At 42.3% G+C, this 22,942-nt stretch overlaps 1 protein-coding gene across 1 annotated transcript; it reads left to right on the top strand.

The window, feature by feature from the left end:
• Positions 1-93: 93 nt before the first annotated feature.
• On the top strand, positions 94-16,233 carry MYLIP (myosin regulatory light chain interacting protein). The gene is made up of 7 exons (XM_080381722.1): positions 94-329; positions 1,267-1,457; positions 10,687-10,872; positions 11,611-11,808; positions 12,134-12,298; positions 14,076-14,496; positions 14,864-16,233. Exons 1-7 carry the CDS (start codon positions 243-245, stop codon positions 14,951-14,953), a joined length of 1,338 nt encoding a protein of 445 aa, XP_080237848.1. The 5' UTR covers positions 94-242; the 3' UTR covers positions 14,954-16,233.
• The last annotated feature ends 6,709 nt before the right edge of the window (positions 16,234-22,942 follow it).

Genomic DNA, 22,942 nt, shown 5'->3' with positions numbered 1-22,942 from the left:
GCCCGCAGGTGCCGCTCGGCGCGGGGAGGGGGAGGCAGAGGGTATATGAGGAGGGAGCGGAGCCGGCGGAGCGCAAGCACGGGGGCAGCGGGGACGGCGGGCAGGGCGCTGCAGGTGGCCGGGCGTTGGGCGGCGGCCGGGGGCACCTCAGCCTGTAGCGACAGCGGCGCTTCCCCGCCGGCGGCGGCCGTACCAGCCGCTCCGGGTGTTCGTGCCAGCGGCGGCGCTGGCTGCCCCCAGCCATGCTGTGCTATGTGACCAGGCCGGACGCGGTGGTGATGGAGGTGGAGGTAGAGGCGAAAGCCAACGGCGAGGACTGCCTCAACCAGGTGAGGGGCCGCGCTGCGCGCTTCTCCGCGCCGCCCGCCGGGGCTGGGGGCGGCGGGCGATGGGTGACTGGCCGCCGCCGCCTGAGGGGCGCGCGCGAGAGCCGGCGGGCGCGCGCCCCGGCTGCTGGGGGCGGCGGGGGCGTGAGGCGGGGGGGCGCCCCAGTCTCCCCGCTTCCCTTCGGTATTTTTTCTTCCTTTTTTTTTTGTTTTCTTTTTTCCTCCCTCTCCATGTTGGATGCGGCAGCTGCCGCATCCCCCGCCCGGGCGCGCACCGGCCCTCCCGCCTCTCCCCCCCCCGGCGCCTGTGGGCCAGGCGGGCCCGGGCCTGCCCCCGCAGCCGGCCGGAGCCGTCCCTCAGCTGGGGGCACCGGTGGGGCCCGCCTGGCCCGGGTGGGGCCGCCCGGGCGAGGCCGAGGTGGCCCCCGTGGCCTGCTGGGGCCGTGCTGGGCCAGGTGGTTTCGCCTTTTGGTCGCCACCGCCTGGATGTGGCAGGGGAGGACGCTGGGGAGAGTCGAACGCAGCAGCCCGGTCTGGTGGTGGCACCTAAATAAAACTTAAGGGTTGTACTTCTTTTTCTTCTTGCCTAGAAAGCGCTGCTGGCTGTGGTGTTGCATAACAGATGCCCCACTCTTTGGAAATCCGCTGACCCTCTTAAGTGCCTGTTCAGGGGGTGAGAAGGGGGGATGAGATTTGACCATGGAAGTCTGTGTGGATTTCAACTGGTGGAGAAATTCCCAGTTTATTCTTAGTATTTGTCTACGTGCTCTTTTGTTTGCAACTTAAACTCCAAGTAATTAAGTAATCTTTTGTGTAAAGGTGCTCCCAGCAGGGCTTATTTGTTTGTGTTCTAAGTGAGCAGTCTGAAACGATGCTCGATTCAGGTGATAATTTTCATCATTATGTTGTAGCTTCATTATAAAGGACCTCTTTCTTTCAGGTTTGCAGAAGGTTGGGAATTATAGAAGTTGATTATTTTGGACTGCAGTTCACTGGCAGCAAAGGGGAGAACCTGTGGCTGAATTTGAGGAACAGAATCTCCCAGCAGATGGATGGTTTAGCCCCTTACCGGTTGAAATTAAGAGTAAAGTTTTTTGTAGAGCCGCATCTTATCTTACAAGAACAAACAAGGTAAGGTAAAGATGATTGTAAGTAGACTTAACTTATTATTTGGTTTTTAATTTGTGTAACTTCTGAAAGTGATTACCAGAAGAAAAGTAATAATTAAGTAAGAAAAATAAAACCAAAGTGTAATCTTGCTTGACTTTTCTGTGTAGTTTTAAAACCTTAGTGTTCTGTAAATGTTATTCCTTTAAAAAAACCAACAAAACCTGCTGATATTTTTAAATATTGTGTAGCTACCAGTAAGTAATCAGTGTAATAAGTAATCATAGAATCATAATTCTATGAGCACTTAGTGCTGGAAGTGGGTGAAAATGAGCTACCAGTACCATATTACTTATATGGTATTTGCATGTCCGATAGTAACCCCTGTTCAGTGGTGTTACTCTAGGTCGTTCTAAACCACTGGTACAGAAAGGCAGGAAACAATTCCTCCCACAGAGCAAAAAAACTTGCTGAATTCCTTTTTGTCTGGTATTATGTTACAGTAACTTTCAAATAGCTACAGGCTCTTTGAGGCTACAAAAGAAACAGCTGTTTTGCTGCTTCTGTTGCCAGTCCTCTTAACCAAATTGTTATACTGCTAGCCAGTTGTAAAAATTGAGTCTCCTAAGATTACTATAGTGAACATTTGCTTTTGCTCCTTGAGTTTGTTTACCACGTGAATAGCAACTGAGTTTTCTTCATAGAAAGCTGTGCATGGATATATTTAATGCTGACCTTTCAACTCATTTTTTTGTTTGTTTTTAGATAGTCCAGTTAATATAAATGGGATAAATAAAAAACTAGTGTCTGTATGATAATGTCAAAACATGTTTTCACTATTCATCTTAACTTGGTCCTTTCAGAATTAAGACCATGGATGCAATACAGTTCTTCAGAATATTTGTCTAAATAATTTGGTCAGAGGCTGATGGCATGGTCCAATGTTTTTATAGGGAAAAGCTTTTGAGTTAGGAGCATGCATATATGGTCTTGTTTTTTGAACTAATGTACAGAGGAGAGGCTTTTGGGGAGCAGTGGTTTTAGCTCATCAATCTGGTTGAAAAGTTTTCAGGCTGCTATGAAGTTAGACTGTAGTTGTCCTATATAATAGCTTTAGTTGGGCAAATGCATTCTAACCAAATTCCTTTTTTGATGTGCCTCATTTGGGAGTATTTTCCCTGAAGAAGTTTGTCATCTTATTTATAGTTGTACTCACTGAGATTATTTAAAACCAAATAATGAAGGATTTTAATGTCGAACAAAAGGAGCAACACAATTTCATATCTGATGAGGCAGAAGAGATTGCTCTGAGCATGTTGGATGTGTCTCCACACACAGACCAAATCAGAGTGAACCAGAGGAAGCCTAAAGCTGGTGTATTGGCGCTTTTATGCCATCCTTGATGAATGTTTGCTCAGCTTTACAAGGTTTTTGCAGACACCTGTGTTCTTGCCTTCAATACTGTCAATGCAAGACTTGGCAGGTTGCACAAGTTAATAGAGAGCTTGAACTGGTGAAACATACCCCAAGGGCCTAAAAGACAGGTTGTGTAGCTGGAATGTGACAGAGCTTGTGTATATATACATCAAAGTAGCAAGTACTTCTCTGCTATAAAGATGACTCAAAAAGTTGTAGGTGGGACAGGCTTTTTCTTTTATGTATGAATTAAGACTGTTCTAAAACTAGTATTTTCAACAAACCATTTTAAAATTAATAGAGGCTCAGTCATCAGATCTATTAAAACTCTGCTGTGGAAATAATTACTTAAAATTTTGGAGAGCAACAGGCATTGAAACTAGCCTTTAATGTCACTCTTGCAAATGTGAATAGTCCTGAGGTTTCAGTTAAGCTGTGCAGTCTACATCCTGAGTATTATTAGTGTTCTTCCTAAAACCAAGCTGTAAACCAGTCTGTAGTAGCTGCCTTTTAATTGTGTGGGCCCAGGAGTTGACATGTAGCAGACCTAGAATTCCATAGTGTCTGTGGTTAATGTGTATTTCTGTAGTGTTGACACAGTTTCAGATAAGCCTTTTTCCCTACTTGGGTCTGCTTGAAGATTTGTGTGTGCACATAGCTGTGCACTCATTTAGTTTTTCATGTAAGCAATTGTGGTGTCAAGGAGAAGATGAAAAATTCTATGAAACCAGTCACTGAACTTTAAATCAATAGGTGTATCATGGAATTGCAAGGATTAGCTGTACTGTTACAGCTGACACCTTGTTTCTTACCTTTACTTGCAAAGTCAGTGTGCTAGTTGATGAAGAAGCAGTGATGGGTATCCTTTATTTCCTTTAGCAGTTGTGTCCACAACTCATGTACAAGGTAATTCTAGCAGAGCTGCTGTCTTGTCCCTTGTGTGAAGACTGCTGAGGAAGTCTCCCAGTCTTTTACTTGGCTGCCTCTGATGCAGATTTTATATAGAAATAAGATGCATGTTGAGACTGCTTTTGTAAATCTGGGAGGCTGCAAGTAATTCTAAATTCTGTTGATATGCTTCATCATGATAATAGCAAATGTTGGGACTGAGTTGTTACCAGTTTTTTCTATGTACTTCAGAAGCTTTGTTGACCTCAGTTGTACTGCTTTGTTAAAGATCTTAGTCTTTTAAATTTACAACTCGGGTGTATGTTTGTAGCAATTTAATATTCAGGTTTCTACATGCTGCGTGAGAAGCTGATCTGGCAACTGAACATCAACCTCTGCTTCTGTTACCTTTAATCTGTGCAATCCAGTGGAAGATCACAACCTCATGCATTTTAATCTTCTTATGCAGGGGAGCCTTCTTGCCTACTGAGTGCAAAGGCAGAGCAGGTTATTGTACCTTTGACCACTATGGGAACAAACGACCTTCATGAAGTGCTTTGTGAATGGAAGAATTGCAGGGGAAAGAAAAACCCCTTCATAAGGCACTTTCTTTCTTTTTACAGGAATAAGTGATTTCTTTCTATTGTTCTTTGGATCTCAGTTTCTAGGGGGTTTTTTGACTGCCTGGTACTGAATTTCACCACAGGATTTTGTAGTTTGGAATTGTTTTCAGTGCAAGAACACTATTCAAATTTCATCTGCTGCTGTCGGCTAGTTTCACAAACAAGTCTGAAATGTGAACAGTGTGCTTGTTTAGAGCAGTTTGAGTAACTATTTTTTTTGAATGGAGGATCACACTGGCTTGAAAATGACTGCTGTCTCTGCTTAAAGATATCTGATGGTCTGAGATCTAGATCATGAGCTCTGTGTTAGTTTTCACTGTGCCCTGTATTTCTTGATAGGTAATGCAACAGTTAGTAAAAAAAAAAAGTAAAAAGCAGGGGTTTTGTCAGGATGATTTATGAGTGCTTGTCTGATTGGATTTTCTGAAGTAGGGTGAGGAGCTGGGGCTGGGAGGAAAGATTGTGCTTGACCAGCAGGCATTGCTGAGGGCTGGCAGTGGTGCTGAGGGCCTGGGTGGGTGGAGCGGTATAACTGCAGGCCACTGCCTGGCAGTATCCTTGGCTAGTAGCAACCTTGGCTGGCAGCCACTGGGCAAATGGGCAATGGCATGGCACTCACGGAGCCCAACTACAATTAGTGATTGGCCTGCACTGCTGTCTCAGGGTGGAAAGTTCTTGGGCTTCAGCTAAAAGCTGCCTTTGTGAAACATGTAGTGGAGAAGTCTTGAAGCTGGCATCCACCTTAACTGAGAGAGTTTGCTGAGCTGCGCAAGAGGCAGATTGTGCCAAGCGGTCGTCCAGGAGAACAATGGTTTTTGAGTCTGGCAGGATAAAGACAACATTGTGGTGACTGCACAAAAGTGGAAATAATTTTGAAGTGAATCATTTTTTCAGCAATGTAAGATTTACCCAGATGTGCTTCAAAATGGGCAGTTACTTGTCTTGTGTAACATGACTGAAAATTGAGTATTTGTATGTAAACCATGACAACTTAAAATGTATCAGATTCTAACAAGCCACACAATCTCATGAAGCATTTGAAAGAGCTGTATTTTGCCAGGCTTGAGATAGGTAATGTTTTAGAAGTGGTTGAAAGCTGTGTGATGTTTCCCAGTATTTGACTTTTATTTACAAAGTACAGCAGTTCAGGACTGTTAACCAGTTGTATTGATGAATTAGTTAAAATTAAGAGCTGGCTTGCAAAATATTTTAAAGTTACACATGTAGTAGATAGGAAATAGGAAAAAAACATAATGTTATCTTACAACATTGGCTGGTGCAGTAGAGTCATATTTCTTACACAGCAAGAAAAGCCTGCTGTAGTAGACACCAGGATGAGTTTAATGAATCTATTTGTCTCAATCTGAGTTGATTGTAGTTGGTAACCTTTCACCCACCCTGCTGAGAGCAAATAAGAGCAAAGATACTGAGGAACATAGTTGCAACTGATGGCTTTGCTTTTTCATGTGGAGTGGCCTTATTCTGTTTCTAAAACCAGATATTATTCCTATAGATCTAGAGGTCTTTTTTTAATATATTTTTAGGGAGAAAAATTATGCCTCTCTATTTTGATTCCTTTAGACTACAGAGAGTTGTAAATTCACAGTAGGGGGAAGAGCCCTACCCTGTGGTAAGAAATGTCATACCCCAAAGAGAATGGGCAATTCCTTGGGATGTATGCTAAGGTTCTTGCCAGTAGTCTGGTGAAGAAATGGGCTCTTCTGGCTCTACTTCTATTTTAGGAATTGTTAGTCATACACAGATACTTACATTTGTAAAGGATTGGGGCTTGTCACTTTTTCCACTGACAGCTAAGTTTACAGCTTAAAACTTCTAGTATAGTCTTTAGATTTTTGTCCTGTCTTCCTTCCCTGGATTTAAAAAGCAGTAGAAACAAAGCTTTCAGTGCAGAACTTTGATTTGTAATGGACATAATTTTAATGAATTATGAAAGAGAAATTGATCTTCTATTGCATATACTCTTTTTTTGTAGTACTTATTTTGTGGGGTTGTCATGGCCAGCTCAGATGAATACAGAAGAGGTGATTTGCTTCCTGTAGGAATTGCATTGTACTGAAATGCTGACACCAGTTTCTGCTAGCGGTGTTCAGTATAGTGAGCCTGCATAAATTGCTTCAGAGGGGGCAGGAAGGGATTGATGTAATATCTAGGTTTGTGACTTCGGTTTGGTAGCTTTTAGCTTTTTGTAAAATCTGCTGAAATTTCCTTGCAACCTTCCCTTTCTACAGCATTTGTGTGAAATTATCTGCAACTAAAACACATTAATGACACTGTACATGCACATATTAAAACACTCAGTAAAATCGCATAGAACTTAAATTTTATGGGAAGCACAGGGGCAAAAAGATTACACTGACTTTATATTTTTTATCTAGTGCTTGAAGAAAGCATGTAGTCCTGTCCTAATTTTAAAACTGCTTTTTCTTTTGGAAAGGAAGAAATTCTGCCTGGGCAGTGACTATATAGTTTTGGCAGCTTAATGCTTTGTCCTCTAAGCAGTATTCCTATGTACTGTTCTGAACTTTGAAAGTCAAAGGAAATGTGCCATGATTTATTCCACAGGAATATCTAGCTAGCATGAGGTTCAGGGTGGAAACTAAGACTGGTTTAGGTTATATAGACTGTCTTTTGTACTAATGCTGTTGTGTGTAGAACTTGGGCCACAAGTGCAGTGGAAAGCTCTGTTTGTTCTTAAAGCTGCCACTAGTTGTTCAATGTCCCAATGTGTCTGCCAGGTTTTAAGATGACTAGGAGCCACACCAATTGATTGAAGTGTTCAGAGTTGTGAAGACTGACTTGTTTTCTATGACGATTTAAAGATTAAATGAAGTTTTGGAAAAAGTAGTGAAAAGCTGCAGAGCGTGCCAGGAGAATATTGGGGCAGGCAGTAGGAAACATACCTTTTGTGTGACTTGTTTCTCAGATTTATAACGGGTAGTATTAATGTATTATGCATAACTGAACTGGTGAATGATGCAGAAACAAACTAGTTTCTTACATGGTGGTCAAACTAGGACATTGTCTGTGATGTTGGAAATGCAACCTTTAGAGGACTTGCTATGCACAGTTCAGTTCTCAGTTTTAACAGTTTAAACTTACTAATAAATTCCATTAAGTGTAAAATACTAACACTGAAATTCCTTGAAAAACTGAGTACTCTTTTACTGTACAGCCTCATTTAGAGATGGGAAAAGCTTTAACAATATTTTCACTGTACCTAGAGATTCCTAGAGTGGAAGCGCAGTGGATTGAGTGCTATTGATTAGGTCACAATCTAATTTACAAAAACTTAAATACTTTCTGGTAGCTGATAGAATCTGTAATATGACAGGGTTTTCTACAGACAATTTGTTGGGTCCTTTAGACTGCAGAATTAGATAAGAAACTGCCTCAAGGATCCTAATGCTTTAGTTTTGCTTGACTGTATTCAGCAATAAAAGCACTTTTTTTGCCTTTCTGTTTAAGGATCAAAAGACTTTTTTTAGTTTTGTGTAAAAGAAAGAAAAATGTGCTTTTATAATCAGATTCTGGCTGGTGTCATGTTCTGAACCTTGAAGGGTGATTTTTGCCATGGATATATTAATGTTTAACTTGGGAGAAGTGTGGTCTTAAAGGCTGGATGGGCTGATCAAAATGTGTACTAATCAGAATCGCTTTTTCAGATGTATAAAATATTTGCAACTCTTTCAAATTTCTAGATGCTTTTGCTTAAACACAATTAAGGATCCAAAATGAAAAAAAAAAAAAACACACCACAAAACAACAAATCAGCAGTGAATTTGCTACCTGACCTCTGGTTCAGGGTAGCTGCTGTGGCATATTGGTATAAAGTTGTTTGCTGTTTGAAAATAGGCAGGCCCTATGTTAACTAGTTTCTGACCTGTTACAGGTGCAGTTTAGGCAATGGACTTGGGCCAGCAATGGGGTTTTTGGGTGCAAACCAATGACTGTGAGATGGCCTATTAAATGTGGGTGGGTTTGTCCATTTTCTCTGACTTAACAAAATAGCTTACCACATTGTAAGCCAGGACACAAACTTGCATAATTCTAGTTACTTTGCAATAACTGTCTCTTATTTATAGATGCCATATCTGTCCCCTTTATCAGAAAAATGCAAAGTCACTTAGTCTGTGAGATGTTGTCCCTTATGTGATATGAGCCAGTTATGGGAAGTATGTTGGCTGATGTGATGCTGTTTCACATTGTGCCTTAATTCTTTTGTCTACCTATGCCATTACTGGCTTTTTAGAGCACAAGCTGTGCCTCTGCTGTAGTTGCTTCTGTGATGTGTCTGTATTTGCAGGAGCAGTCTTCTGTTTTTCAGCTCCCTGCTTGATGTCAATAAGGTCTTCCCAGCAAGGGGAGAAGACTGACTTTTTTCCCGGTGTAGTCAGTGCTGTCATGCATAAAATTGAAGATCCAAGCATTTAGGTGTGGTAGTTAAACACATTTCAGTGAATGAGAATAAAATTGTTAGATATTTCTTTTAAATACTGCATGTGTAATTAGTACATAGTTATAATGACTGGAAAACCTGTTCTAGTACTAAGAGGATCAAAAGTGCATGAAAAGCCATTTCTTTTCTGAAATGTTGATTGGAGTTGGGGAAATGCGTACTATTTAATTTTTTTGCCATAGCATTTTAGTAATTCATCAAATACTTTGTTTGGATTTAAGGACTGAGCCCCTAAAGGAGCATGTACAACCAGTGCATTTTAAAAGCCACAGGGTAGGGCTTTCTGTGGCCCGAGCCAAAAGTTAACAAGGAAAGAAAGATTGTAGCAGAGGTCTGGGACTTGCTCCAAAAAAAAAAAAAGCCTGAACGGGATTAACCTGTTAACAGTGGAGACAACTGTAATGTTTGAAGTTCTGATCCTCTTGCCACCTAAACTTGCATGCAGCACAGTGAGGATACTTGCTCCCACCAGACCCCAGCTAGAACTGCTGAAGTGTAGACTGTTGTCTAGACATCAGAGTGGTGCAGTTAAGCACTTCTGTCACAACTGCAGCAAAGCTCAGGCATGCCTCAAGCTGCTTGCAAAGGGAGGTGTTGAAGATGTTACTTGTTGTGTGGGTTTGGAAATGGATTCTAGGGCAGCTTATGGGTTTTCCTGAATACAAAAGTTCTGGATACAGGGCATCTTTTGGGCCAGTATTTTCTTAGCTGCAGCAGTTACATAGTAAAGCTAAAAATGAACACAGATTTTCCAAGTTACATAATTGCTCATAGTGCTGAAGAAGTAGCCCTGTTCTCCCTGCTCTACAATGGAATTGTAGAGTGCTACAACATGATATACATAACAGATTATCCAAAGTTCCTGTTGGAAGGAAAGGTAATCACTTCTTAGAATCTTCAGCTTCAATGAGTGATTAATTACAGGTTTTTAAAGAAAGTAGATTACACTGAACTCTAGAAAAGTAAAATGTGAATGTCCTGTTACAGTGGAAGCTAAGACATACATCTGTGGGTGCTAGGCTTCATTTATTGAAAGATTTTTTTCAGTGATATATAACTACTTCTGCATTTGGTTTCTCTAAATATGTTGAGGCTTAAGAACAAATGGTAGGAAATTCACATTGTCTTCCCTGAGGGGAGATAAGGATGAATTTATAAAGTTAAGGTAGGCTATAGAGGAAATAGCAGGCTGCTGTTAATGTTGGTGGAAATGTTGATTTGTCTAACTGACCTGTTGGGTAATTAAGAGCAGCTTTGTGAATTTTCCAGCTACTTGTCAAGCCTGCCTTCATCAAGTGTAAAGGTTGGTCTGAGAAATGTGCTTACACAGATGTTACTGTATGTTATTCCACAGTGCCTCTTCAGGTGTTTTGAGTTTGAATCATGTCCCTGGAAAAAGCACAATCTTCCCTTTGACTGTGGTGGCAGAGGCATTTCTACTGCATAGAGAAAGTGTATGGCTTCTCCTGTTGCGTGATGAAAGTGTGTATGCTGTCTTGGGCTGCTCTTCCCAAATCTGCTTTTGTGAAATGTGGAGTAATTTGTAAATGGCAACCAAAAAATTAAACAGAACTAATCCAAATACCTCATTGATATTTTTTTCACTAAGTTGAAATTGCTAGGTGGTCTTGAGGATTAAAGCAGTTCTTAAGAATAAGAACATGCTATGCTTTTAGATAGTCTTCAGTTGTAACTTCAACTTTCAAGTGAATAAGATGGAGGCCCTTTTCTTTTCCCTGTGCCAGACTTTAATGGCTACTCACAACATACCTAAGATGTTTGATACATATCTTGATTACAAACATCTTTCAATGTTTTGTGTAAGCAAATATTTCTGATTCCATTGCAGGCATATGTTTTTCTTGCATATAAAAGAAGATCTTCTTGCTGGTAATCTTCAGTGTTCTTCAGAGCATGCAATTGAACTTAGTGCATTGCTGGCACAGATGAAGTTTGGAGATTATAACCAGAACACCGCCAAGTACAGTTATGAAGAGTTGTGTGCAAAAGAGCTCACCACTACCATTTTGGAGAGGTAAAAAGAGCACCATGATATAATCTCCTTTCTGGAGACAAAAGAATAAAATGTTACGCCCTTTATTGTTGATGCTGTACTCAATCTTGTGTTCTTAAAAACACAATTTAGATGGCTTTGCAGATCAAAATACAACGTGAATGTTTAACTACTGTTCTGATTTCAGTTCATTTTTAAGCTCAATTATGAATAGGTTTGGGTTTTTTTGTGAAGAGCAAAAGCTGTATAGTACTTGGAGCAGGGTAATCAAATTGCAAGTGTAAGATATCTTAGACCTACACTTGTGAAAGGAAGTAACAAGAATTTACCTGGCTTAGTACCCTTACACTGACAAGTAAATGGGATTCCTGAAACACCTTCAAAGCTAAATTCCAGAGTATCAAAAACTGTCATGCTTTCCTGTAGGTCTTATTTTGGTTATGAACTTAATGGTTGTTCAGGTAAATATGTTGGGGGGGGGGGGGGTAGTTGGAAAGCCTTGATTACATGTAGCTTCTTAATTATTAAGAAAATGCACAGTATTGTCTAGTATTGTCTCTTGAGCATTCTCAGGATGTTTGGGTAATTCTCAATTCTTTCCAGTAATCATGGTTACTGGAAGTCTATAGCTAGATAAAGCAGGTCAGGAGCATTTAATCTGTTTAACTAGGTCATCTAAACCCATGTTAAAACAAGCTGCTGACAGTAACGGCACACACCTGAGTTAATTTCACCTATCCTTAATCTTTTTATCAACAGCATTATTGCAAAGCACAAGGAGCTAGAAGGTCTCAGTCAAGCTTCTGCTGAGTACCAGGTTCTACAGATTGCTACAACGCTGGAGAACTATGGGGTAGAGTGGCACTCAGTGAGAGACAGCGAAGGGCAAAAACTCCTCATCGGTGTTGGACCTGAAGGCATATGCATCTGTAAAGATGACTTCAGTCCTATCAACAGGTATGTGTTTTGTGGAACCATTTTCATCTTCCATTTTTCAGAAGTACTGAGCATGCCTCTTTTTACATAAATACACAACTGCTCTATAAATTACTAAAAGGGGCTGTTGGAATGTATGGTTTGAGGACACTACCTGCTTATCAAGATGACAGCTGGCCTCGGTGCTCTTGATTTCTATATGTATTTTTGAGGCAGCATCTTCGGTCCAGCATTACAGACCGCAGTTGGAGATTATTGTAACCCCAGAAAAGTAGGCTGTAGTAGTATGTGGAAAATACCCTTATCCTTAAAAGCTAAATAATTCTTTTTTTATATTCATCTATAGGATTGCTTACCCTGTTGTTCAAATGGCAACTCAGTCTGGGAAGAATGTATATCTGACTATTACCAAGGAGTCTGGTAATAGTGTAGTTCTCTTGTTCAAGATGATCAGTACAAGGGCAGCAAGTGGACTCTACAGAGCAATTACAGAGACACATGCATTTTACAGGTTGGTACTGCCACTGGAGTCGACTACTGCTGCTCTTTTCCACAGTATTTGCATGAAGTGCTTAAGCAGCCAGCGGTCTGACTGCTCTTTGGAAATTTTTTGCGAAATGTCATTGTCTTTGCAGCCTCTACTTTGCTCTTAAGTCCAGAAGCTGAACAGCTTTTTGCTGCTCTCCATTTTGTTGTGTGGGAATACAAGAAACTAAGCGAAACTTCTCAGTCTACCTCTATGAATAACAACACTTCAGAATAAAAACTTGCTGTGTTCTTTGATGCTTCATAAACAGCACATAGGTTTTTGTCCCTATGTGAGTAGGAGGATGAGAGAGCAAAGGAAGAGAAAAGATCTTGTCCTTCAGAACATGTAGCTCAGATGTACGTGTACGCCTTGTTTCTCCTTTATTTGGCTCCTCCAGTTACTGGAAGTCACCTGTATGCCACCCTTCTGTACCATATATTTAAATTTTCCTACAATTCCTCTACTTGCTCACATGCCCAGGATTTTGTTTCATGCCAGCAGCTATCCATTGTCTTTATCCTGTGTTCTTTGGGGTAGGGCTGTGATACTCATTTGTCAAAGGCTGACTTTTATAAACCCCTTTTCATTCCTACTGTGAGGCCCAACACTGATCAGTAGAACTGCCAAAGACACTTAGTGGTGTTTTCTAACTACCACACAGCAGTTTCAATTACTTTGTAAGGGAAGAATTGGACTCAGAAGAAGGTACTTACACTAGGCAAAGACCTGTCCAGCTTCTCAAATTATCTATTTTAATATAGTTACAGCAATTAATGTTAATTAGTTGCCTTTCTAACCACTGCAGCTAATCGGCAGGTAACCACTACCTATTTTTGTGAGCCAGATGTTAAGCATGTCTTGTTTTGTTCTGCAACGACATGCCCTTGGACTGCTGTTCTGCACTCTTCATATTGTTTTCCAGACAATTAAAGCATTATGTAACTTCTTAGACCATCTAAACTTCTTGTTCTTTGTCTCTGCTTGTAACTTCTGCTGTCCTTTGCAGTTTCTCATTTTAATTTAAGCAGAATTTAGTTAGGCGATAGGATTTGGCCATAGCTTAGATCTTGGACCTTGGGCCCTGTGAAGCTGTAGTCCTTGTTGTTCTGTTTGGCTTTTCTTTCCCATGTTGTCTAGAGAAGTGATATGCCTTATAGACTTCTGCAGATTTAACTATGTCACTGAAATGTGACAGGCATGGTTTAGGGTAGTTGACATACTTGGTGGCAAATACAGATGCCTTAATTTAGTTCTCTATGCTGCATTTGCACTGGTTCCCTTCAGATGATACACTAGCCTTTAAAGTGCTGAGTGGAAGTTTGGTTAAAGACACCACTCGACTATGCTAAAAATGAGAGCCTGTCTAAACAAAGAAGTGTTATGCCAAAGATTATTAATTGGAATTCTGTAATGCAGTGCTTGGAAATCACCGTGTAAATAAGTGTTGCCAACCTGCACCATGGATTAAGTGAGTGTTGTCTGCTTGTATTAGCATAATGCCTGAAGGGCCCTTCCATAGGCTGACTCTGTTTTACCAGACACTTCACATTTATGAAGATGTAAAATAAGTATTTTTTCCATTTTATACTTTTCAAAGTAGAGTTGTCATGCAGACAACATTCCAGAGCTTAACTATTACCTCATACTACTCTTATTTGCTTTTTCAGTGCTGTTACTTCAGCTTTAGGCACAAATTACTGTAGGGGTAGGTTTATTGGTATTAACTAACCAAGCTTGCATTTGTCCTATTGTTTTATAGGTGTGACACTGTCACCAGTGCCGTCATGATGCAATATAGTCGAGACTTAAAGGGCCACCTAGCATCTCTATTCCTGAATGAAAACATTAATCTCGGTAAAAAATATGTCTTTGACATTAAAAGAACATCAAAAGAAGTTTATGATCATGCAAGGCGAGCTCTTTATAATGCTGGCATTGTGGATCTTGTGTCAAGAAGTGACCAGACCCCACCAAGTTCCCCCCTTAAGTCTTCGGAAAGTAGCATGAACTGTGACAATTGTGAGGGTCTTAGCTGCCAACAAACAAAAGCTCTGCAAGAGAAGCTGCGGAAGCTAAAGGAGTCCATGCTTTGTATGGTGTGTTGTGAAGAAGAAATAAATTCGACCTTTTGTCCCTGTGGCCACACCGTATGCTGCAAGACCTGTGCTGCCCAGTTACAGGTAATTGCAAGATCATTAAGATGGGTGTTACCAGATATGTGGGAGTTTTTGCCTTTCTGTATACCTCAGTCATGGATTAATATGTTTATGTTGCTACTCTAATGAAACTTATTTTTACAATTTTGTTTGTGGTAAACTAATTCAAAAGAACATTCTGTTTAGACAGTGTGTTTGGAAGATAAGTTTTAGCTGTGCTAACTGAACTTGCAATGAGGGTAAAGATTAGCTGCATGTTTCTCACAATACCCTGTTATAAATACGGAGGTTATGGAGAAGTGCTCTGTTACTGTGTGTGGAGGAAGTCTCCAGTAAGTGTAGAGACTCAAAATATGAAGTAAACTGATTTCTTAATATTTTTTCTTTCCAGTTGTGTCCTGTGTGCAGATCTCGTGTAGAGCATGTCCAGCATGTGTACTTGCCAACCCACACCAGTCTTCTCAATCTGACTGTGATATGATCTACGTTAAATTCATCATGTACTCTTTAAACTGCACTAATATGAGATGCAACCATTGATTGTGAAGAAGGCAATCACTCTGGCACCTATCCATGATCAAAAGCAAAAATATGGCATTTTTTCAACATACATATTTGTCATTCAGCATGTCCAAAATGGTTTGGGACATTTGAGAGCAGAAGTATAACTGATTGATTTTACTTAAAAGGAGAATGATGCTTAATTTCGTAGCATGGTGGTGTTACCACAGAGCTTGGTAACCCTGGAGAAATGTGGTGTACACAGACAGGTATACCCAGTGAGAGCAATGCAGCCTTTTATTTTACACTCTCTAAATCCTTTAGTACAGTCACTTTGTTTATTTTGATAGTAAGAGTAGCTTTTACAAATATCAGTTTAGTATGGCTCATAGTTTCTGCTTTTAGTAAACTGCTTTAAAGAGGAGAGAATTTCTTTTGAAGAAAACTGGTTCTTAAACTAAAGTTACAAGGCTTCATCCAGCAGCCATGTTTAACTCCAAATTCTGTAATATAGAAAACAATTCTGACAGAATAGCTTTGGAAGAGTAAGACAAGTTAATCTCAGTGTTGAGGGTGGGTCAAGAAAGTCTTCTGGCTGGCAGTGTCCTGTGGAAGCATCGGGGGACTTCATTCCCAGCTCTCAATGGTCAATGTGCTCCCAGGTTTCCCACATCCAGCTTGGCCGGTGGTCTTGGGAGCTGTAGTCAGCTGCCCTTTTAAGTTGGCTTTATTTTTTGGAGACTGATTTTAAACTATTAAACATGTACCATTAATTTCTAAAGAGTTGTGTATAACTTTAAATGCTTTCTTTAGTTAACATCTTTATTAGGTAGGTCATTCCCTGCTAAAATGTTCTTAATTTCCACCCCCCTACTTGGGCATTTTGGGCTCTGGTTTCCTAGTGTATTCTCCAGGGTACAGAGGGAACTAGAGACCATGTTTGGGTGCAATACTGGCTTAATCAAAGCTAGAAAAGTACACTGTCACTTTACTGAAATTTTCTGACTATACTTTTCATATTGCCTTAATGTAGCAGTAATGTGTGTTTATGCATCTGTTTCTTTGCACAGACATTTTGTTAAAATATTAAAACTCTACTTTTTTATGACACATTAGCATATAAACCTTACTCTAAGAGGGTATTTATTTTTTCACTTTGTAAAGAAGATTTTGTTTCCTCATGAAGCAAGAGCTTTGTCCTATATCGTAGGCAGCTTCTGTCTTTTTATATTCAGATTAATAAAGGACTTTAAAAATCTACTTTGTGTTATTGATATAAGACTTGATGTTTGAAATTCATCTGAGGCACTACTGAACTGAAAATACAGCATGAAGTATTTTAATGTTTACAGTCTTGAATGTTGTGTCATGTTTTGAGAGCTAGTGAAGTTTCCTCAGGTGCATGCAGATTTCATGGGAGGGAGGGAAACAGATGCTGTGGCTACCTTTGTTTCAGGCAATGTACTTACAACAGCTGCCATACTCCAACTGTAAAACAGCCTTCAGAATTAACTTTGAAGAACTTCCCTACAATAAAATTGCCCCAGATATATGGGGTATGTTCCAGTGAGATGAGAAAAATAATAAAAAAAAGCAAAACAAACACAGCTTGAGTAGAGAGTTGGAGTTTCAGCAGTCCTGTCTAGGAAAGTTCTTAATTACAAATGTCTTGCTGTGTTGTGGGGTTTTTTTGATTGAAGCTATTTATATTTACTAACCTATGACTCTGCTTTCATGTTCTTGACGAGATGGTGCTTGAGCACTTCCATCATGGTGTTCTGGCTGGAGGATGTAAGACAGTGCTGGCATCAGAGGAGCTCTATTCTGGCGAGTATGAACTGAAGCTACTTACCTATGACCTCTTAAAATTAAATTTATTGCTATTTAAAATATTATTGCAGAGTAGCATGTCTTCTTGTTAAGACAGGTCGTTGGGGATTGAAGTTTGAGGCCCTGGACATAAAAATACTTTGGGATGGTCAGGGAAGAGGGAAGATACTGGCAGCTAGGCAACTAATCCTGTATAAAAGTGCTCTTTGACTCAATGTAGAGTGGTGTGCACAAGGTGCCTTTTTAAAGATGAAAATTTCAACTCGGCAAGTGGGTGCTACTGAATTCACTCTCAAAGATGATAATTCTGCAGAAAAATTGTCCCTATATGCCATTTATGAGGAAGGCATGGGTACATGAGTTTTCAAAGACTGTATCCAGCTGCTGCACCCGTGTACATTAGTGCTGAAGCAGACCTTCCTGGCTTCCCAACATCACTCTGTTCTGTGCTACAGAATTGTTAGCAACATCTAATCCATCATCCTATGGCAGCTGGCTGAAATGGATTGTAAATTGATATAAGTAGATGTTAATACATGTGTCTGATTTAAAGCACTTGACAAGTTCATGCTGTTAAAATAGGCAAGTGTTAACTCCAGGTCCTGGTAATTAAGTTGGCTGTGTAATTAGATAGCCCTAATAAAAACAATTTCAGCAGTTGGAACTCTAATCAGGGTGGGGTTTGACAGGTTATGTGGCATCGGTGGAATTCAGGCAAAGCCTGTGACTTCTGAAAACGTGCTCTGCCTAGACTTGAAAAGCCACGGAGAGCGTCGGGCAGGGGCGGCGAGGTACAGGCCTGGGCAGGAGCCTGGCAAGGACCGGTTGTACCTGGGGCTGTTGGGAGCCTATTTTGGTATCCGCAGAGCGTGGGGTGCAAGCAGCCAATGGCTCTTTCCAGCCAGGAGGGGCGAGATGGACATGTCGATCCGCTCCGCGGCCAGTGTGGTTTTAGTGAAATCCTGTTACCTGCTCTGAGAGCTGGGCACCAGGTAACCTCTTCTGAACACTGCGAATCGCAAACAGCCCCGCTTGGTTTATATGTAAGGTCAAATAGGATGCGAAACAATGTAAGAGCAGCTTTGATTTGTTCGCAGGCAGGCAGCTTTCTTGGGAAGCATTGTTTGAGATGTACTTGTTCATGCTATGCTGGAAAAGTTGCTTAACCGTGCAGAACTGCTGCATTGCTCAGTGTTTGTGGTTCCAGCACACCTGTTACAGGAGGTACCGTGTCCAGCCTCTGTGAGCTGCTGAGGGCTGCAAGGAGTCAGAGAAACAATGGGAAGTCTTGGATTCCACATGCCACGTAGCTGTACTGCAGAAAACATCAGGTTGTGTTTGCCCAGGTGCTGTTCTTCCTCCTAAGATGCTTTGTCTGAATGTTGTAATGGGGGGGGGGGGGGGGGGGGCGGGGAGTGGCAGTAGCAGCATAGTTTTTTGGGAACAACTGGAGTTTGTGTCCTTTATGCTTCTCCCTCTGGAGCAGGAGGGTTGATTACAAAGCCTCGTTTGGTGCCTCTCACACGTTATGTTGGTGTTTCTGTGCGTACCAGGCACTCGTAATGAAGTCAGCTCCCCAAAGCTAGTACAGCCTGGTAAGAAAACTCACAGAAAATTCAGTTCTCATTTATCTTCAGAGTTGCAGTTGCGGCTGCTGCAATCCTGTTGTGTGTGCGATGTCACTGTAAAAGGCTATAGTCTCAGGTTTCTGCTACAAGTACCTAAATGGGAAAAACACCTCCAGAGACAGCATGGCTCACAGAGTAAATTCAAGAGCAGGAGCCCCATTAGTTCCTTGTACCTTCTGACGGTACAACAGCATTCCAAGGTGGCTATGTGGAGAGAGGGTTGTGAGTAGGAGAACTGTAGGAAGGACATTTTTACTAAAATACTGTTACACTTAAATGTTACTAATAAACAAGACAGTGATTTAGCTATAACTACACCTGTGCTACTAGGGCTTTACCAGTATCTGCCTGGCTTTCACCCTCCCTTTGCTGCATCAAGATCTCTGCTTATGGAGAGCGTGACCTGCGAGGGACTACGAAGGTGGGATGTTGAGGTATTTTGAGTTACAACTATTACAAAAGCTCTACCCTCCAGCATGTAGTTGCTCATTTCAAGGTCCATACAAATTTAAATGCTAAAGACCTGTAAAATGAAGGCTTCTGTATTTTAAAATTATTTTTATTTCTTCCCCAAGTGCTGTAAAAACGTGTACACAGCAGCATGCACATATTCAAGATTTATTTCCTTGCTAAATCATCACTGTTGCATTCCTAATGGAATGCCCTTGGGGGAAAATCCTCATCCATCAGCCTACACTATTTCACTTCATAGCACCACGCTGGTGTGTTTATCAAAGATGAGGGAAAAATACAGCTCAGATTTCCTGTATACGGTTGTAAACAACAAGTTTTCCATGGAGTTTTAAAATTACAAATGGACAAATCTTGGCTTCAGTAATGCCTGGTCAAACATCCTTCTAGAACACACACACACACCCCGTTTTCACTGAGAGCATGCTCTAGGGCCAGGTAAGTGCTTTGAGCGCCTTTGTGCCCCTGCATTCAGCCAGCAGGAGCCCGTTAAAACAGGGAAGTAGCAGCTGCTGTGGGTTTAAAAGTAAGAAACCTCAGTAAAACTGGGGAGGGGGAAAAGCCCACGGCCGGGGCAGGCTGCTGGGAGGGAGGCGAACTTCCCGCAGCAGAGCTGAGTGCGGCTGTGCTGGAGGAAGCCTGGGCAGGGGGCTCCTGGTGTGGGGGCCAGGGCTGCCTCCCCGACAGGCGCCTGGCAGGGAGCGCCGGGTGGGAAGTGGTCTGGGGGAGGCACGCCAGGGCGGGCAAGCCACTGCTGGGCCAGTAACTCCCCGGGGAAAATCCCAGTGGAGCACACTCTGGGCTGGCCACAGCCAAAGCTCCTGGTCTGCGAGGAGCTCATAACATCATGTAACTTGAAGGTGAAGCACCGGCGGGAGCCCCTTGGTTCAATGCCACCTTCAACAGGCCGGGGAGGTAAAAGCTGTCGCGGTTTGAGTCCCCCAGTTCCCTGCAAAGGGTGGTGTGAGCCAGGCTGGGGCTGAGGAGGGATGCTCAGCGCCCCAGCTGAAGGAGGTGCTGGGTGGTGCAATGGTGTGAAAACACAACCTGGGACAAGTCCAAAATCTCGGTGGGAATCGTGATTCCTCTCTGTGAGGGTGGGATGCAGGGGAGCCAGAGGAGCTGGTTCTCCCCTGTGCTCAGAGATGAGGAGGAGGGTTCAGTGTGACCTGTGGGGACAGGGACTGGCTGGGGGTGAACGGTCAGAGCGCCCGGGCGTACACCAAGTTCCTTAAAGAAAAAGGTCAAGCAAACAAACCCTACGGCCTTCCCAGAGCTTAGCAACAGGTCACTTGCTGCTTTCTTGCCAACTAGAATGCAGGATCCTTTCCAACCCCTTGGAGGCAAGGGGAGGGCGAGACACAAGTGGGAGGGGGCTCAATCTGCCCCGAAAGCTGATGCTTTTCTCTGCCTTCATTTTGTCCCTTGCCTGATTTTAGCCCGTCCGCTATTTGCTGACCTTTCCTTCCTTATTCCTGCAGCCTCTCCTGTTTTCTCCCTCTTTCCATGCCATGTCAGGAGCACAAAGGGCACCCTCTCCATCTGCAGCAGCAGGAAATTAATCAGCATAAGTTAATCTTTCCTCTTACCATTGAGGTACCTAAACAAAAATTACTATAGTTACCCTTTCAGGGTCACTTGGTGGTTATGATGGGATTAACTAGGTGTGCTTAAGTGTGAAGGTGTTTGCCATCTCTATTTTTATCTGGTAGTTGGTGTCTAGCTTCTCTGTGTCTTGAAAGCAAATCAGTGCAGGTAATGATAGACAGTAACGTGGCAACTTCTTACATAAATAGACTTGCCGGAGCCAGATCTTCCTCTCTCCTGCCAGAAAGCTGTTTGTCTGAGGAATCCATGCATCTGGCACCAAATTCCAATCATAGCGCTACAACTGCGGGAATTACAGAGACAGTGCCAGCTCATCTGAAGAGACAGTATTTGTTTTCCGTGTTTAGAACTATAAATAGTCAATAAAGGACTCTCATTCAAACAGTATCGATGATTGAAGTAAACCAGCCACGGAGACACGGCCAGAAATTAACTTCTGATCTGAAGCCAACCCAACTCTTGCTTCAGAAGCTGAAGTTCCAAAAGGGCAATGCAGAAAGCACGTGCCCAGCAGCAAACCAGCCTTGGCGATACACCACCACACCGGGTGGCCATGTTTGACCTGAAACCTGTTTGCCTATGGCATTGTTTGCAATGGAATTTTTTAAAATACCCGCAGCCCTGCTGTAGCTGGAGCAGCTGCCTTCGTACACCGCCACTCCGAGATCCACCGAGTGAAGCGATACTGAAACGTCCTGAGAGCACCCTGTCCGGGCAACACGCTGCCAACACACGTGTTACTCTTGAAGGGCAGTTGCAGGATCTTTGCTTCATGCGCTGAAAGTGATGCTTTGTCACCTTGTCACTAGGGCTCTCCTGCCCTGGGGGACACATGCATTTGAACTTCCCCAGGGGCTGTAGAAGTAAATGGCCACGGTTCTCCTACTCCCTGAGTGAACAACTCCTCTGCTACAACAGGAGGAAGAGGAGGGCTGAGTCTTTCTTCCCTGATCTTTTTAAAAGGAAGACAGAGAGAGAAAAAGAGAGAGGATTGCTCAGTTTCTGCTTTTAATGATTGCTAGCCCCTTCTTGGAGGAGTCTGGTAGGAACGATAGGTATGGAAAAACTTTTGGAAGGAAAAGGAGAGATGCAAATGCATTGCCACAATGGACACTGTTGCCTGAAAGACCATAATATTGTATCATCTTGGGTAGGTTACCAAGTGCCTGAGCAGTGGCATTTCCCCCTCATATCCTGTTCTTACTGGAAGGATTTCCCTCAAAATCCAACACCCTGCCCTGCAAGTCAAGGTCGTTACTGCAAGTGGTAGTTTCTCTGTGTGGCAGGGAGCTCTCTAGTGATGGAAATAGGCAGAAGAACACCAGGAACAGAGCACGGGCCAATGGATGTAAAATTAGCAGCATAGCTGTAACTAGTCCTGAAAATCATGTCCTTGAGCCAGAGGGGAACATGTGACTGGGGAAAGAGGAACCAACAAGGGCAAGGAACAAGCGACAGGAAGCTAAAGGGCAACTCCCCCAAAATCAAATACATTGCTGAAGTTTTCAATAACAAATGGCACCATGTCATAAGCTTCTTTCCTTGCTCTTTCCTATGCAAATGCTAAATTAACAACCCCGGGCTGCCAAAACCTCCTTTATCAAATACCGGTTACAGCCACAGAGAAACTACATTGCTTTGGTGGTGCAGATACAACCCTAGCAGCTAAACCTCAGCTGAGTGTTTCCTCCCTGGGTTTCTTCTGAAGACTCAAGTCCTTTACGATTACACTGGGACACATTTTCCCTTGGTGCCTGTTCTTGCCCAGGCTGGCTGTAAAAGGGATACAGCACTGCTGTATGAAACACCCTGCAGCTTCCCCCCCCCTTACCAGGTACCTACCAAGTATTATCCATGCACAAGGTGATACTTCCCTCTTACGACTTTTTCCTCATTCCCCCACACAGCTGCCAACTCCATTTTCTACACCACAATACCTTTCTCCTAAGTAAGGTCAATCTGCATGTGAAAATTGACTTTGGTAAAGCGTCTTATTCTAGTAAAATGGATGTATTCAAAGAAAAAGAGCTGGGTATCTTAGTGAAAGGATATTTTCCTTTGTAGCTCTGGCCAGTTTATGAAAATTATGAGAATCATGTCTCCAGGTTTTATGTACCCTCAAAACAGACTGAAACATTCACACAGGCACACACAGTTGTTGCTTCAGTGCAAACATGAAAAGTTTCACTTGCAGGAAAAGGCGTTTTCAGAAAGTTTTGCAGGTTCTTAGACAAGCAGCTATAATTGAAACTGTTCTGCAAATTCAGTGATAATTCCCTCTATTGCCAAACCACCACCAGGTTGAAACTTCACTTTCAGCTTCTGCACAGCATCCAGTGCAAAGCTCTTCTACCCTGAGTTACATATTCTGCTGCACATTTTGTTACCTCTCCCATCCCACACGGCACTGTCTTGTTTTCGAAGATGTAATG

This window comes from Falco punctatus, assembly GCF_963210335.1.
Source record: "Falco punctatus genome assembly, chromosome: 3".
Lineage (NCBI taxonomy): Eukaryota > Metazoa > Chordata > Aves > Falconiformes > Falconidae > Falco > Falco punctatus.
This window is presented reverse-complemented; position numbering and strand designations above follow the sequence as displayed.

What these genes read in the sequence shown, in the direction of transcription:
- MYLIP (XM_080381722.1), top strand. Translation starts at nt 243, where the DNA reads ATGCTGTGCTATGTGACCAGGCCGGACGCGGTGGTGATGGAGGTGGAG. An exon ending in ATCTTACAAGAACAAACAAG is followed by an intron (nt 1,458 to 10,686) that starts GTAAGGTAAAGA and finishes ATTCCATTGCAG; the next exon opens with GCATATGTTTTTCTTGCATA. An exon ending in GAGACACATGCATTTTACAG is followed by an intron (nt 12,299 to 14,075) that starts GTTGGTACTGCC and finishes ATTGTTTTATAG; the next exon opens with GTGTGACACTGTCACCAGTG.